The sequence below is a fragment of the Quercus suber genome, unplaced genomic scaffold (assembly GCF_002906115.3).
Source record: "Quercus suber isolate HL8 unplaced genomic scaffold, Cork oak 2.0 scaffold_1083, whole genome shotgun sequence".
In the NCBI taxonomy this organism is placed as follows: domain Eukaryota; kingdom Viridiplantae; phylum Streptophyta; class Magnoliopsida; order Fagales; family Fagaceae; genus Quercus; species Quercus suber.
In genome coordinates, this window is record NW_027070489.1 from 35,182 (window position 1) to 53,312 (window position 18,131).

Below are 18,131 nucleotides of genomic sequence, written 5' to 3' on the forward strand. Positions count from 1 at the left end.
ATCATCATTCAGAGGGCATTATCAGGGCTGGTACCATCTTCTTCGTCCGTGGATTCACTCATCTCATGCATGCAGGAATTGTGTGGGGGAGTCTAGTGGAGTTTCATTCTCTCATGTACGGTGTCAATGCAATAGACTAGCTCATCTATTAGCTAAACATGCCATGAACATTGTTAACTTCTCTACTTGGATGGAAGAAAATCCTTATTTTTTAGAACAAGTTCTTCTCTAGCTATGATGTAATTTCTATTGATAATATTCAATAAAGTCTTGGTATTCCCGTAAAAAAAAAAAAAAATAAATATCGTTGTAGATGTTCCATGATGACTACCTTTTACTAGCTAGTAGCTACCAATTAGCTAAGCCACCAAAGTTTTTTTTTTAAAAAGGTTTGTTTTAGAAGCTATATTTGTTATAATAAAATTTGTGATATGAATAATTTATGAGATATATATATACATAACATAAAAAGGTTTTAACCTTTTATTGGCATCTTTTAATTTTGGCACATAAAGTTTTTAAAAATTCACATTTTTTTTAATGTCATCATTAAAAAAAAATCTCACTTTCGATTTTTAAAATTACAAATAGTGCAAAACTATATTAGTTTAACCTAATTAGAATTTATCGTCTTTTTGAATATAGCAATCTAACACTAAACAAATTAAATAGAAAATCTAACTATAAAAACATTTTTTTTAAACTTATGCAAGATTATGAGTTTTTAAAAATATTTTGGCCATTTTGTGTCTTTTTTATTAATTCTTGCTCCTTTTAATATTGTCATTAAGGATGAGTGACTTAAGTCATGGGGGTACAAAATGGGGGGTACCGGTGTATATGTTGTTCCTTTATTGACTATGCTTAAATACAACAAAGATCATTGCAAGTACAAAATGTGTTATGATGAGGTGGAAATTATCTCTCATGCATTACGACACTAACCATTTGCCATTGATGTGTGGAGAACAAGCGCAATGCAATTCACCACAGCAGCACACAATATTGAGTTTACAATTGTAGCTTTTGAGAACTGCATTCTAGTGATGATCAGTTGGAAAATGTAGTTTTGTACATCACTACATGGATGATATAACAAAGAATAATCAAGGCCCATCGCGTGGGAGAGATGATGGAGGCTCTACTGCTTCCAAAAAAGTATGCTGCGAAGTGTGTATATATATATATATATATTGATTTACAGACCTCTGCGGATATGTTACAAAACGTAGCACATTGTGTATGACATGAGCCTTTAGAGTCAGCTTTGATGGAGTGCAATTGAAAGGATATAATGCCATGGGTGTGGGTTTCTTGTCCTTGGTGTACTTAGTGAGAAGTTAAAAGAACATATTGACACTAGAATCGCAAAAGCAACATATTTGATGAAGGTTGTACATTTCGTGAGATACTTGTATGCATCATATATACTAGTTTTGAGCGGGAGAGTTCATGATAGAAGCGATGAAGTTCTCCAAACCATGTTTTTATAGGTTGGGGCATCCGCTAGAAAATGCTGAGGCAACAAAGCACATCAATAGTGTGTCTTTTAGTTAGGCCAAACGATAAAACAATAGGGCAATGCATGCTTTAGCTTTGGACAGTGATTGTCTCAGTGCTCTCCCTATATACAAACTTGGTATACACACTGTGTAAATTAATTATGGGCTTTGTGAAACAATAATTTTCTGGGGACTTCTACTACCGTTGAGATATGGTTGAAAGAGTATCACTTATTTATACCAAAATTTATTGTTGTGGTGGTCCGGGATGATCTGGGACGTGTTGTTGCAGCTCTGAGCAACCGTATAAACGCTCCTCTAGGAGAGGTGGAAGCTGAAGCTAAGGCTTTCGAAACAGGTCTACAGTTCGCAAAGGATATCGGGGTGCAGGACATCATTTTGGAAGGTGATTCCATCTGAATCCATCATCATTCAGAGGGCATTATCAGGGCTGGTACCATCTTCTTCGTCCATGGATTCACTCATCTCATGCATGCAGGAATTGTGTGGGGAGTTTAGTGGAGTTTCGTTCTCTCATGTACGCTGTCAATGCAATAGACCAGCTCATCTATTAGCTAAACATGCCATGAGCATTGTTAACTTTTCTACTTGGATGGAAAAAAATTCTTATTTTTTAAAACAAGCTTTTCTCTAGCTATAATGTAATTTCTATTGATAATATGCAATAAAGTCTTGGTATTCCCGTAAAAAAAAAAAAAAGTATTGTTGTAGATGTTCCATGATGACTACCTTTTACTAGCTAGTAGCTACCAATTAGCTAAGCGACCAAAGGTTTTTTTTATTAAAAAGCTTTGTTTTAGAAGCTATTTGTTATAATAAAATGTGTGATATGAATAATTTATGAGATATATATACATAACATAAAAAGGTTTTAACCTTTTATTGGCATCTTTTAATTTTGGCACATAAAGTTTTTAAAAATTCACATTTTTTTATTGTCATCATTAAAAAAAATCTCACTTTCGATTTTTAAAATTACAAATAGTGAAAAACTATATTAGTTTAACCTAATTAGAATTTATCGTCTTTTTGAATACAGCAATCTAACACTAAACAAATTAAATATAAAATATAACTATAAAAACATTTTTAAAAAAAATAATTCATCAAGAAAAACCCTTGTCTAGGTCAAGGGGGAATAAATTTTTGTGTGAAAACTGTAAAAAAGAATATATATATATGTGTGTGTGTGTGGGTGTGTGAAGTCCTATCTTTTTCCAATATTTATATTTATACCAAAAGATTAAATTTGGATTATCAATATCTTTATTAATATTATAAGGACTGTTATTTTTTATGAGCATCAGTAAAAATTACAACAAGTTTGACTTTTCTTGAACAAATTTCATGATCTTCTACTACACATTCTTTCACTAATAAAAAATGTGTCCTAGAATTTCTATAAGTTGATCATGTGCCCATCACTTGGCAAAATTTCCCTCATAGACATAACAAAATTTCTTCCTATTCTCATTGCTATCCATGAAAGTAAGCTAAAGGGGAACCAAGTAAAGCTTTAATTGGTGTTCTGTTGTGCGGGTCTAATTTATTTTTAAGCTCTCCTTGTTTTTATAATTTTTTTTTTGGAGGCTTTTAAAGTTATAATATTTTTACAATTAATCTCACGCGAGAGTGACATCCAGAGGTATTTTTTTACCACAAACTGGAATTGAAACTTCTGCTTTCACACACAAACTATATTGGATACCATACCATAGAGACATATATAATAAAGAACTCTGAAAAATGTATATATTGTATAATATATGATAGATTGACTCGGTAATCAGCTAACTAGCCTAAACCATTTTCCTGCATTTATGGAGGGGTGGCATCGGGTCATATATGCACCTGCCTATGTTACAGCACTTGTCAATTAATTAATTATAAAATTGCTCATAGTTGCTCAAACATTTGATAATCAAGATTATTCTTATTAAATAATCACACTGAGTCAACAGAATTTAAATAGTCTTACAAGGAACGATTTGAAAAATTAATCAAAGCATGAGGATGCAATAACTAAAACAGTTGTACCAAGTTCGTAACAGTCTCCGAATGCTACACTGGAAATGAAAATTTCCGTCTACGGCGACAAAGAAGCACGGGGCAATATACTTCTCATACTACTTCTCATACTAAGGAAATTCCTACTACGTCTCATCCACTTCTCAAGAGCATCACCAACACCAAGGAAATTCCTACTAGGTCTCATCCACTTCTCAAGAGCATCATCAACACCAAGGAAATTCCTGAATTTGCACAACCTATCTAAAATCCAAAACGAACCTACTCTCAATATTTCGAGGAAATAATTTAAACACCCGATACATATGAAAAAGACGGGGATGAAGTAGAACAATCCGATGACAGAATTGGCAACGGCAAGACCCCAGGAATGCATTAGCACAGCGTATGTGCCCAAAACAAATGCCACCATCATTGTTCCCATGGAAGATATGGAAGCGAAGAAGGCCAGTGAGGCCAGTAGGAAAGAAAAGTCTCCAAGGTTCTGCTTGTCAAACAATAGTGGCATGAATAGGTGGAAAAAGGCAGCAGAACAAGATTGCACCATGGCTATGGTATTTGTAATAATAAATGCTTTGAAAGCAGTATTTCTGATCAGAACTGGAGAGCCTGAGTTTGGGCCTTCTTGACCTATGAAACCCCCAGGCATGGTAATACCAGCTGTAAAAGTCACGGTTGCAATGAGTGTGTCCACTACCAAATGGGTTTCGGATGTTTTATTCATGACAGAAACAAATCGTTTTCTACAGGATTTATAGTCTTCCTCCTCCCACTGCAATAAACCAAATAGAAAATTCTTTGGTTTGATATAATGTTCTCCTAAGAATTTTCGAAATTCCGCGGGACGATTATGAGGGAATGCAATTTCATTATCTCCAAACTGTGCAACATGTAGAAAAATAATAGTCAGGAGAATTACTAGGTGCCAGGAATGCAAAATTTTTGAAAGGATGACGCTGGACAACTGCCGTGAGACTGGGAGCAACAGAATTTTTGCTGCCCCTAGCCTTGCAACTGCAGCGTTGTACGTCTTAATATTGGCATGTACGGTCACCCAGTTTTAACATATTTTAATTTTAGGATATGGAATCTATTCCAAACATATCTATATGCCAAGGTATCTTACTTTGGCAGGGCAGGACGTTGACCTTTGAAACATTGATGGAAGGATTACACTGGAAAAGGATAAAAGTATGAAGAACATAAGGGGGAAAAAAAAATTAAAAGACTGAATTGAAAACAAGTCAAAGTTAAAATGTGTTATTTAAATTTATCTCTTTTTTTAATAATTTTTTGATATATTTTTAATAAATAAAAAGAAGTAAATCTGCAATAAAATAAAATCTTTTCCATCATTGCAAGAGAAAAAATTATGTTACCATTTCTTTTGACAATTCTTCACTAGTTAAAGCAATGTCGTAAGCATCGAAGTTAAAATGTGTCATTTACATTTATATATTGTGTTAAAATGTGTCATTTAAAAATTGTGTTACCTTTTCTTTTGATAATTCTTCACTAGTTAAAGCAATGTCATAAGCATCAAGGTTAACACATTTATAAATTGTGTTAAAATGTGTCATCAAAGTTAAAATGTGTCTTTTAAAAATTGTGTTACATTTTCTTTTGATAATTCTTTACTAGTTAAAGCAATGTCGTAAGCATCAAGGTTAAAAATTGTGTTACCTTTTCTTTTGATAATTCTTCACTAGACTGAAATGAAAATAAGTCAAAGTTAAAATGTGTCATTTACATTTATCTCTTTTTCTTGTAATGTTTTGATATGTTTTTAATAAATAAAAAGAAGTAAATATGTTATAAAAAAAAAAAAATTCCATCATTGCAAGAGAAAAAATTGTGTTACCTTTTCTTTTGATGATTCTTCAATGTCGTAAGCATCAAGGTTTTGTTCGTTGAAGACCATCTTATTTACTCTATCGTGCCGCATGAGATCCTTTATATATGGCAATGATTTGGAAAGGAGGAGAGGTGTGTCCCTGCTTTCATCCTTTTCATTCAAAAGGTTGCTGAGTGATGATTGTTTTAGGATGACATTAACAACATCCTCGTGAGATGAGCTCTCGATGGAGTGCATTCCAACCTCTCTTGTCAACTAATTCGCTACAATCAGGACAATATTCTAAAATCTCATTCACTATTTTTACATGGCCTCGATCAGCTGCAATGTGAAGAGCCGTCATGTCCTTTCTGTCTTTCTTGTATGCCATAGATCTATCCATTTTCAGTAATATTTTTATTGTACTATAACCATTGAAGTACGCAGCACAGTGAAGCGGAGTCAAACAATGTCGGTTATATGTTTGAGCACTTAGGCCCCGTTTGGTTTGTCATTTCAAACAACATTTTTTAGTTTTTAAACAGCATTTCACGCATTTCAACACACTTTTTCACCCACACGTATTTCAAAAAACTATAAAGTATAAACAACAATTTTCAAACTACTCTGCCAAACACCCTTTAGTGCTTTAGGTTCTATTTTTTTCTGAATTTCACCTGTCATTACTATTAGAATTTAAATATGTTAGACATATATAATCATTTTCTAAAAGACACAAAGAAGACTTTTAAAAGATAGAAAAAACATTCATGAGTGAGTTTATTGATTCTATCAAATAAAAATCCATATTCATTTTTTATTATTATATATATAAAGAAACTAAAGTTTAAGATTTAAAAAAAAAAAAAAAAAATCAAACACATAACTTATTATATTTGGTGGAGCAAAAATTGTAACTCTAAGAATATTACAGTGGATTTTTATTTTGGTCTCTCTACTTTCTTTGCATAAGTGAACTAACAATAACACGCTGTAACATTTTTACTCAATCTATTTGGTATAAAATTGTATCAATTAAGCTTGAATTTTTTGAAAAACTTTTGACGGGACGACCATGGCCCCTTAGTCTTATAATAATTCTGTCACCGGTGGGGAATGGTACAAGAATTTTTATTTTCTATAAAATGACAGCAATGTACTACATATATAGTGGAAATGGCACTCTAGTCTCTCCTTAAATTATTTCACTCTAATTTAAATTTTAAAGAAATACAAGTAATAATTAATTATATTAATTTAAATTAATTAGATCTCAAACTTTTTTGTGAGGATGAAACAATCTGATACAAAATAAATTCTAATTAAATTAGGTTTGATCCTCTAAATAAAATTATTTTTTTAATAAATTCTCAAATTAAAATTTTTTATTTGTTAATGTTGATTAAATAAATATATCATACATAATATATTTTATCAAATTTTGCTTGCATGTTGCACAGACCCGCGGTCAAGATAGAAAACACTTTATGGCGTTACTCTTTAGTACTAAACCATGCATTATACTGGAATGTTGAAAAAATAAATAGGCATTAGCGCATTACCATGATCGTTCCAAATCACCGCAGCATGCAACGTGGTTACACCAAGAGGGCCATCATGAGTTAATGATGTGCAGTTTTGTAAAATGTGAAACACCACCTCCCTATAATTTCTCTCCACAGCCATGTACAGTGGAGTCTCGCCAGCATCATTAGCAGAATATGAAATATCTTTACCGTTACTAACCAACAGTTTCACCACTTCAAGATGATTATTACGTACAGCCTCATGCATGGCCGTCTCTTTTTTTTTATTCTTCATCATCAGCATCTTCTTGACCGCTTTATCGACCCCACTTTCGAGTTGTGGTGGGAGAGCACTTTCAGTTGTAACTTTGACCTCACTTTTGGGGTCTTGTTGGCGCCTTTTTGCATGTTCAATTAAAACTTTCACGACGGCAGCATCTCCATATTTTGCCGCGATATGCAAGGGAGTTTCACCTTTGACATTAGCTTGCCTTAGCAGTGATGGACACTTTGTAAGAATTTCTTTGACAAAGTCGGTTGATGATTCTGATTTCTCAATTAAGGTTGTGAGGTGAATATGAAGGACTGTGTTTCTATTTGGGGTTAGTAGTTGGTTAAGAGACTCTGTAATACCTTGGAAGACCCCAATTGCACCTTCTGCTGCAGCGTTATAATATTTAGGTTCCATGCCAATGCTGTCCTTTGTTTTGATATGTTTGACAGAGTAAAGATAAAGGTAACTAGCAGAATAAAGATAAAGGCAACTAGCTCGTCAAAACAAAGGGACTTTATAAATCCGAGGAGTGAATTAAATCGCCCCCCGTACAAACTCTTGTCTATGAAACTATGCCATAACAGCTACCTTCAATTTAACTTCAATGATGCTAGGGGAACGCTTATTAGGTCCACACGGCTTTTTTTTTTTTTTTTTTTTTTTTAAATCGCTCATAATTACCTAATTTTTTAAAAAGTTTATATTAAAAAAATAATTATTTTTTTACAGCTTTGTTAATTATTTTTTTTATAAAAATTGTATTAAAAAATTCTTAAAATTATCTATTAACAACTAGACTCATTCTATACTCACGAGAGACAAGAGAGAAAGAGAGAAGTTGAAGGCAAGAAGACACGGGGAAAGAGGAGATAGAAAGATAAGACTTACAATATTAGTACTTACAAAATGACCTAACATTTATAAATACTAGTGAGATTTATAAACCGAAGACCATGGTTTTGAAACCCGAACCATTTAATGAATCAGTAAAGGGAGAGGTTTAAGGATTTTGAGGTCGAATCGAATTTCAACCAAGGTCAAACCATGACGTATCGTTTAATATTTTTAATATATTTGATACTTAAATTGGTTTATATTTATTAATTTTTTATTCTTGACCAATAAGATACACGTGACCTAATGGTTTGCATGCTGAAAATGCTATTTTACTTGCTGAGAGCAAATTCAAATTCTGTCAGACCAATTAAAGCATGTCACGTTAAAACTCCTATCTATCCATCTATTTAATATTGTGTACGTATAACATATTTTCATCAATTTTTACCAAAATAATGACATGGATGAAATAAGTTCTTACAAAACCGGTCTAATTAAGGACTGGTTCCTGATTAACCCAGTTGGACCAATTAAAAGCATGCCACGTTAAAACTCCTATCTATCCATATATTTAATATTGTGTACGTGTCGAGTTAATTTACCCCAGTGAAAGGTACCTTGTACGTTCAGGCAAATTTATATCCGACTAATGACACATGCAGGTTACAACCACAATTTTATTTACAAGTTGCAATTCAATAAATAGAGGTGGATTTGTCACACATTGGCTGGAAAAATGTTCTCTCAACGGTGGACTTTTAAGTCGTTCAGCCAAAAAAACAAAAGGGTGGACTTTTAAGTTAATACTAATAAAAATTTGTTAGAGCATCCACAACAGGTATGGCAAATGTGCCAAATGCTAAATATTTGGCACATTTGTCACACCAAACACAAAAACGGAGTTTTATCAGATATTCCAAATCTCAAAAATTATGCAACATGGCTACAGTACCATTTCAAATATGAGACGATACGGACAGAAATGGTATAAATTTTTATAATTTTTTATTCTCTTTTCTCTCTCCTCTCTCTTCACTTTTTCTTTTTTCTTCTCTCTCACTGGTTCCCTCCCTCTTTTCCTTGTACCGGTTATTATCTCTGTACTCGTCTCTCAGGATCTTCGACCAGTCCGGGATGTTCATTGGCAACGACGACGGCGTAGCTCCGACGACGATAGCACTCTTTGCCGGCGAGGGCTTGGAGGATAGCTTCTTGGAAACTCACGAACTCGGAGTGGTTTGTTTGAAAACTCATCAATTTCCTCTCTCTTACCTCTGTTCCTCTCACCGATTCCTCTCAATCTCTCTCACCCTCTGAAGCCGTCATCGCCGATCTCACCCAACCGCATCAATATCACTCATCCACGCTCAATCTCGCCGATCTCACCCGAGGCTATCGTCGATCTCACCCTCTTCCCTTTCCTCTCTGTCTGCCTTTCACTTTGCCTCTCTCTGGTTGTGGGTTTTTTTTTTTTGGTGCTGCATTTTGGGTTGATCTAATATTGGTGAGTAATTGTGGTGGTTGGTTTGCATTAGAGGTGAGTTGTAGTGGTGATGATGGTGGGTTCTAATATGATGGGTGAGTTGTGGGTGATGGTGGGCTGTGGGGGTGGTATGGGTTTTGTGTTTGTTTTTTAAATTCTAGGCGGCAGGTGGTGGTTCAGTTGATCTGGGTGGTGGTGGGTTGTGGGCTATGGGCGGTGACAGTGGCAGTGGTGGTGGGCTATGGGGGTGATGGCCGGTGGTAGCTGTCGGTGTTGTTGCGGCAGTGGATATTGGTGGCTGGTGGTCACTACAAGAAAATGTATTTTTAGTGACGAAAAAATTCGTCACTAAAAGTCCAGTTTTTCGTCACTAAGAACCTTTAGTGACGAAATTGGACTTTTAGTGACGAAATTTGTTTCGTCACTGTAGCCCCATCGCTAAAAGTCCAATTTGGTAAAAAAAAAAAAATTTTAGTGACGAAAATGTTTCGTCGCTAAATGTTTTCCTCACTAAAAACAGTATTTAGTGACGAAAATATTTCATCACTAAAACCATTTAAGTTTATTAAATCATATTTAGTGACGAAAAATTTCGTCACTAAAACTATTTTCGAGTACATATAGTGACGAAAATATTCGTCACTAAAACTATTTCTAAGAAAATCCATACACATATAGTGACGAAAATTTTTGTCACTAAAACCATTTCTTACAAAATTCCACTGCATTTAGTGATGAAATATTTCGTGACTAAAACAAATTTTTGTTGCCATATTTGTGACAAAAAAATTCATCACTAAAACTTATTTTTTGTTTTTATTATTTTCATGACGTTGATATTAACATGTAACCTATCATTACATTATTAAAACCTCACATTTGATTAACACATTTATTTCAACAACACATTTATAAAAAATCGAAACAATTATCTCCTGGATAAAACAGTTTCACAACAAGAGCATATTGAAGAAATTTGAAACAACCTGAAGTGAAATCCAAGTCTTTATAGCTCCAAGATAATTTCCAAGGTGAATAGATCCAGTTGGTCTCTTCCTGAAAAACAAAAGGGTTCAAAATAGAATTTCATAAATAAAAAAAAAATTAAAAAAAAAAAAAAAAACCTAAATTCCAAAAAGATTTGCAGCCAAAGAAAAAAGGGTTCAAAATAGAATTTCATAAATAAAAAAAAAATTAAAAAAAAAAAAAAAAACCTAAATTCCAAAAAGATTTGCAGCCAAAGAATCAGTCATAACCAATTTAGAATTGGACTAAAAAAAAAATTAAAAAAGAAAACAAGAAAGAAAGAAAAAAAGACCTGAATTGGTGAAGGGAAGGCGAAGGGTCACCGAAGCGTCGCTAGGTGGGAGCCGGAGCGTCGCTGGGTGCATCACCGAAGCTTCGCCGATGCGACGTTGGGATTGTCGCGGCCAGTGCGTCACTTCAAGCGATGCTGGGATCGTCGCAATCCAGCGACGCCGGGATCGTCGCGATCCAACGACGCTCCGGCAGCGACGATCCCAGCGTCGCTGAAGCGACGCTCCGGCCGCGACGATCCTAGCGTCGCTGTTGAGGCCGGTGCGTTGCTTCAGCGAAGTTGGGATCGTCGCGGCCGGAGCATCGCTTCAGCGATGCTGGGATCGTCGCGATCTAGCGACGCTCCGGTCGCGACGATCCCAGTGTCGTTGTCGCGGCCGGAGCGTCGCTAGATCGTCGCTTTAGCGACGCTGGGAACGTCGCCGGTGGTGTTGCTGAAGCGACACCGACGGCAACGCTGGGATCGTCACTGAAGTGATGCTGGGAATGTCTTTTTGTGGGTATGTGCTTTTGTGGGATGAGCTGTGAAGGAAAGGGAGGAAAACCAACAAAGAGAAAAGTGAAAAAAGAAAAAGAAAAAAAAAAAAAAGGCTGACCATAATAAGTACAAAGCCTTTAGTGACGAATTCTGGTTCGTCACTATTGGATACCTTTAGTGACGAACTAGAATTCGTCACTGATAATATACTTTTTAACTATATTTACTTTTAGCGACGACTTCTATTCGTCACTATATGTTATATTTAGCAACGAAATCATTTTCGTCACTAATAGTGTTATCAATAACACCTTTAGCGACGAAAGTTTTCGTCGCAAACAATTAAACTTTTAGCGACGAACCGTTTCGTCACTGTAGTTAAATTTACTTTGGCGCTACAATTTTCGCTTGGCGCTTGAGTTCTACAAAGCTTTTAGTGACGAACTTGGATTTGTCACTGTTGGATACCTTTAGCGACGAATTCGAGTTCGTCGTTGAAAATGTACTCAAATGTTTTGCACTTATATGTTTTTAGTGACGAAATCACATTTCATCACTAAAGGTATGCTTTAGTGACGAAATACAATTTCGTCGCTAAAAACATATAAGGGTAAATCTATTATTGTTTTTAGTGACGAAATTCATATTTCGTCACTAAAGCATACTTTTAGTGACGAAATGTGATTTCGTCGCTAAAAACATATAAGTGCAAAACCTTTATTTTTTTAGTGACGATTATTTTTCGTTACTAATACTTATTTATAGTGACGAAAATATTTTCGTCACTAAAACTATCCACAGCAATACCTACAGTGATGAAATATTTCGTCACTAAAAATTTCAACTTTTAGCGACGAAATATTTCGTCATTATAGATGAATTAAGTTGGCGCCAAAGCTTCCCTCCTTGGAGCTTATTTTTCAGATCACAATAGCGACGAAATTTATGTTTCGTCGCTAAATGTAATAATTTTTTTTCATTATATTTTTAGTGACGAAATATATTTCCTCACTAATTTTCGTCACTAAAAATACATTTTGTTGTAGTGGGTTGTGCCGATGATGTTGTTGCTATCGTTGATGACAACAGGAAGGAGATAATATATTATCTTAATGTGTAGTAAATATTATTTTAATGTATAGAATTGAACGATAGAATATTTGATAAATGTAATGTTGTAAAATGATGTAGTAAAATAATAAAGTAGATTTTTAATGTGACAAAATGACCTAATTTTTACAACAACTGCTATAAATGCTCTTATTATTATGAATGTTGTGTATGTATTATGTAGCATTTCTTGTTACAATCTCTCTATATTATTATGAGTAGGTAGACTATTATGGCATCCATCTGTCACAATTCATAGCCAATCAATGAATTTCATTGCCATCAATCCCCAAACCTGCACCCACCAACTGCCTAGCTTATAAAAGTTGTAGATTAAAGTACAAAATTAACTTCGTCTTTTTTTAATTTCACAAAAATTCATTTCAATTTCTAATTTTACTTTTGGTTAATTCAGTTTTTTAACCGTTTATTTAGTTGGAATTGAAAATATTTTATTGAAAGTACTGTAGATAAAGGTAAAAGTTAGCTGAATAGTACAATAAAACACATGAATAATAACAAAAATAAATTAAAATTGCAAATGAAGGTGTGTTTAGATACTGCTTATTTTGCTAAAACTGAAAAATTATTATTGAAAGTATTATAGATAAAGGTAAAAGTTAGTTAAAATAGTACAATGAAGTCCATAAATAATGATAAAAAGTGCAGTGGAGCCTATAAATAATAGCAAAAATAAGTTGAATAATGAAATAATTTTAATTTTTCATTTCAATCCAAATGCACACTAAGTTGAAATTTTCATATTGTCCCAAATGGACACTAAGTTTCAAAAGCGTTCAATTCAGGTCTTTCACAAGCTATATTGCTATTTTTAGCACTACAAAATACCAAAATATGGCTATATCGGTTGAGCATTTGGCTCCACAGCTACCGTTCACAGCGAAAAGTAATGATTTACTGTAGCTCATATGTAAAAAAATATATCATTAAATTGTTGTGTTCACACTGATTTTTAATAAAAAAATTTCTTTTAATTTTGTTCACACGACTTTTTAATAAATTTTTTTATATTGTTTTAATCAAATAGTTAAAAATATAGGTCCGTTGACGTTGGGAGTATTGTAAAGTGAGAATGTAAAATAAATAAAGTAACTTTTTGTAGAGCTATATTACTAAATTTATGGCACCAACGTGGACGCTCTAACTTCCGTTAATGCTATGCCGTTAAGTCCTTTTTTTTTTCCGCAGTTTTTTATATTAAAAATTGCAAAAAACTAATTTAAAAATCCAGATTTGATTGGAGAGAAATAATCCAGAGACCCAAAGAAGATCGAAGAGAGAGCTTAACCGGGTTGTTCAACAAATCCCAAAAACTCTGAAACCAAACAAAACAAACAACCAAACACAATAGCCCAGCTGTGGGTTGAAACTCCGATCAGGGTTTGATGTGAAAACGGAGAGAAAGGGAGATTGGCCTAGTTGAACCGAGTTAAGAGAAAGACGACCACTGCCAAGCAACGACAATTAACAGTGACAGGTGAGGAGTGGAGAGCGGCTGACCTTGGTTGTCGGCCATGAACGAAGCTTGCAAACGAGCTCTTTGGGTCCGGCCTAGAGAGAGAGAGAGAGTGAGAGGTTATAGAAAGAAGAGAGAGAGGAGAAGATGAGAACTGAGATAGATTAGGTGACAGTGTAGTTGACATAATCAAACGGAAAGACTTGATTGAACCTTTTTGAAAACGGAAAGACTTGATTGAACCTTTTTGAAACTTACAGACTGAATTGACCGAATGCAACGTTAAAAGATAAAAATAAATTTTGGTAAAATTTAAGAAGTCAGTTTTGCATTTTAGTTAAAGTTATATGATTATAATCTTTTGTGTCATAATTCATTTCAGAATAATAAGGGCAAATAACACTCCCCATTTGGAAAAATGACACTCTAAACTTAATGGGAAAAACCATTTTCCCCATTTGACATTCATTTAACTATACTCTGTTAAATTGATGTCAAAAACCTTGTGTACTAACCTACCCTCTGGTTTAGAACATATTTCCAAAATTACCCTCCACTTATTCTTAAAAGTTTTACAAAACCCAAAATTTCGGCAACCATCCATTCCCACCCATCCTTTCCTGCTTCTTTGAAAACCAAAATTGATGTTGAGGACTTTTATTTACAAATTCATAGTAACACATACACCTCAATTGGTCCCCCACAACCTCCCATCCCATGGCCCAACAATGATTCCACAATGAATATGACAAAAGTTGAATACCTAGGTAAATGTCGACAAAGCCCTCAAAATTTCTTGTATTTTAGCATAATTGAGCCATGGATTTTTGGAATTTATGTGTAGATAGATTGTAATGTGCACAAATGGTATAATATTCACAAAAAATTTGTAAAGCTTTAATTTTGTTTAAAAGAGCTCAATTTTTTTTTTTTTTTTTTGGTAATGGGTTTACCTCAAAGTTCAAAGACATTTTCATTGATGGATTTTGTTTGAAAAGGCTCGATTTGTTTGTAATACAATGCTTTGGATATTTGCTCATGCTCTATTATCTTATTTCTTCTACATTTTTTTTTTTTGAAGATTTTATATTCGTTGAATATCCTAAACCAAAACTTTGAAATTAATATAACAAATAAAATTAGTTTTTTGAGAAGTAGTTCAAGTATTTGGAAAAAGCCCAAACTATTTCCCTTGTGTCTATAATGCTTGAAAGGTAATTTGTAATTGAATAAGTGGACGCTACTTGTCAATAATTTAGCCAAAGTGACAATACTTGGCAGCAAGGAGTAAATGTAAAAATGAGCTGAACAGTTGAAGCCATTAGCCATTGACACCTCACCTGACTTGCACGAAGAAAAATAATTGATTTGAACGTCTAGAGTTTCTCTTGTACGATGAATATTTAAAATTAGCTTAATACATCTATAAATAGATATCCTGTGTAATGAACTAGTAATGGGCAATGGGAAAAACAAACAATATCTCATAAATTTTGACCCAAAGTGTTGGTGAGAGGTGCGATTTGAAAATCTAAGTCGATCATCAAACTTTAACAATATCAATTGGAAATGTGCTAGAAGAGACAAAAATCCGCTTAAGCAACATATTTTATAATATGCTCTTTTTATTTTTTATGTTGGAATATTCTATTATTAATATTAACAGAAGGGAGGGAAGGAGTGTTATTTTTTTCAAATCTCAAAGGAGGGAAGTGTTTTTTTTCTTTCAAGTTTGAGGGTGAGTGTCATTTTAAAGGAAGGGAGTGTAATTTGCCCTAATTTTAATATTGTAAACTATAAATGGTGAGTCTATTTGAAAGTGACAAACTACTGTCCACAATATGCCCTATAGGAATTGTATTATGGGCCGAAGCAATGAACCTATTTGAAGTGGCTTATTTGTGTGTAAGATCGTCGGTTTAAGAGGCATGGGTTGTTGTGTAATTACCGATAAGAAAATACTCCTATAACTGTTGCTTTAGCATCTCAATTCTGCTGTTGAAATATTTTTTCTAAAGAATCAATGATTTTGTCTGTTGTTCTATAAGTGTTTCTTAATCTTGAATTTTTGGCCCATCTAGTTTGCTCAAAGGCGAGAGTAGTACTAGGATGGGTGACCTCTTGGGAAGTCCTCGTGTTGCACCCCTCTCTTTACCGGGCCTTGATGCCCAAGTGGTACCCGGTTTATCATGAAACCGCTAGCTCCGGGGGTTCAAGCCCCCGCAATAACCAATTACCTAGCAAAAAAAAAGTTTGCTCAAAGGCCGCAGTATTCCTGGTAAAATATTACTGACTAGGAGATCAGACCCACTACATGGGCTTTTCTGGTACGAAATAAGCCNCAATGTGAATATAACCAGTTTGAGAACAGAGCGCCTGAAAACCAAATCTAAGAAATAAAAATTAAAAATAAATGGCAGTGATATTGGAGGAAAGAAAGACACATTGCATATTTAATTATTTATGTCTAGCACAATGGTAAGTTTTCAGGGACACAAAATTAAGCACACAAGTAATCCACTAGAGAGAGAGGCTTAAAAGTCAATTTCTACAGCCCCATTTTGGCATAGATCAGCAAATCCACATTTTTCTTATTAAGTAAGCAAATCAGGTAAAATGAATTCACTATTACTAATTCTCAACTCCATTCTATGACCAAGCAAACTTAGGACACCAAAAAAATAAGGCACTTAAAATCCCAATCAAAATGTTTTCTTACACTTTCTCAGCAACCAAACACAGCAGAACTTAATGATATCACCCAATCCCAAAGCATAGATCCTATCAATTGCACAAATTTCTCACTGATCTTTACCAAACACATCAAAATCAACAAGACAAACATGAATTTTCTCAACCATATCACATAATTTGAAAGATCAAAAGCCATAACTCATAAATTAGAACTAATATCCAAAAGGGTTTTCCGAATCCAACCCAAAAGACCCATTTGCAAGTCAAAATCGATAAGCCTCGAAAACCTTCATTATGAATGTTTTAAGCAAATGGGGTTTTGAAATATGAAGGAAAATTGAACCAAACAAGAGTGAGAAAAATAGAAATAAGAAAACTTGGGCATACCCTTGAACATTCCTGAGGGTCTGGTTGAATCTGGAATAAAGGCTTGTGAGAGTGCTCTCCTTCTTCCTCTGATCTTCTGGGCTGTTATTGTTGGTGTTGGTGTTTCTCATGGTTGTTGCTATGCAAAAACCATGCTCTGTATTTCTATTTGTGCCAAGGGAGTCAATACTGTACCGGAGGCTGTACCGGTTTGCCCAGCGGTACGGTATATTTCGGATACCAGTCAATACCGGTGTACCGTTTCGGGTTTACCGCTATTTTTTATATTTTTAAATAAATATATATATATATATATGTATGTGTGTGTGTATATATTATAATAAATATAAAATTTTACCATAAAACATTTCCTCAATTCAAAACTAATTATTCATAATTTTAGACTTTAGTATCAATTAAAAGAAAAAAAAATACACAATATAAAAAATAGAAAGCTTAAAAGTTACCATTGCATACTAAGAAAACAAATAATACTAATAAGTTAATGCAAATAAGTTACCATTCTACCCTAACAAAAATTCAAAAATTACAAAACTTAAAAAAATAAAAATAAAAAATCTTTTTTCTGTACCGGCCGGTACACCCGGTACCGGCCGGTATTGCCCGAAATTGGCCGGTATAACCGGTACATGGCCGGTACGGCCGGTATTTAAACCGATACGAAACATTAATGTTTCGATACCGGTATGCAACCGGTACGGCCGGTACCAGTACGATATCGACTTCCTTGAGTTTATGCTTGTATTTATTAGTCCATATTTTAGTTTTCTCTTCGGATAAAAGAATGAGTTAGTTTAGTATCACAACTTGTACTTGACTTTAATAATGAGTAAGTCTAGTTCCCAACGAATAGGAAAGCCTCAACAACATGCGGTAATAATAAAAAAAAAAAAAAAAGCAAATGATGTATTTGACTTTAAGAATGATTTTTTATATTTATTATTGGAAATAATAACTATTGAGAGAAGATGTTTTTGTTAGATTAGATATATCTGAATTATAGAGAATGGGGAAACTTTAAATTAAGCAAAAAAAGAAAAAAAAAAAAAACTTTTTTGTTCTTTCATGTTTGGGTTTAGTGTAAATTATTTTTATTGACTTATTTTGCTTAAAAATGGAGTTTTATCCTAATTTTTTTTAAAAAAATTATACTTAAGCATCAC

General features: G+C 33.9%; 1 protein-coding gene across 1 annotated transcript; it reads right to left on the reverse strand.

Annotated features, from left to right (window-relative positions):
• Positions 1–3,609: 3,609 nt before the first annotated feature.
• LOC112006000 (protein ACCELERATED CELL DEATH 6) lies at positions 3,610–7,599 on the reverse strand. The gene is made up of 5 exons (XM_065769215.1): positions 7,076–7,599; positions 5,628–5,780; positions 5,413–5,575; positions 5,235–5,261; positions 3,610–4,431 (listed from the first exon to the last, which is right to left on the reverse strand). The coding sequence occupies exons 1-5, from the start codon at positions 7,597–7,599 to the stop codon at positions 3,610–3,612; spliced, it is 1,689 nt and encodes a 562-aa protein (XP_065625287.1).
• Positions 7,600–18,131: the final 10,532 nt, after the last annotated feature.

What these genes read in the sequence shown, in the direction of transcription:
- LOC112006000 (XM_065769215.1), bottom strand. Translation starts at nt 7,599, where the DNA reads ATGGAACCTAAATATTATAACGCTGCAGCAGAAGGTGCAATTGGGGTC. An exon ending in TGGAATGCACTCCATCGAGA is followed by an intron (nt 5,576 to 5,627) that starts GCTCATCTCACG and finishes ATCATCACTCAG; the next exon opens with CAACCTTTTGAATGAAAAGG. An exon ending in AAGAATCATCAAAAGAAAAG is followed by an intron (nt 5,262 to 5,412) that starts GTAACACAATTT and finishes TTTTCATTTCAG; the next exon opens with TCTAGTGAAGAATTATCAAA.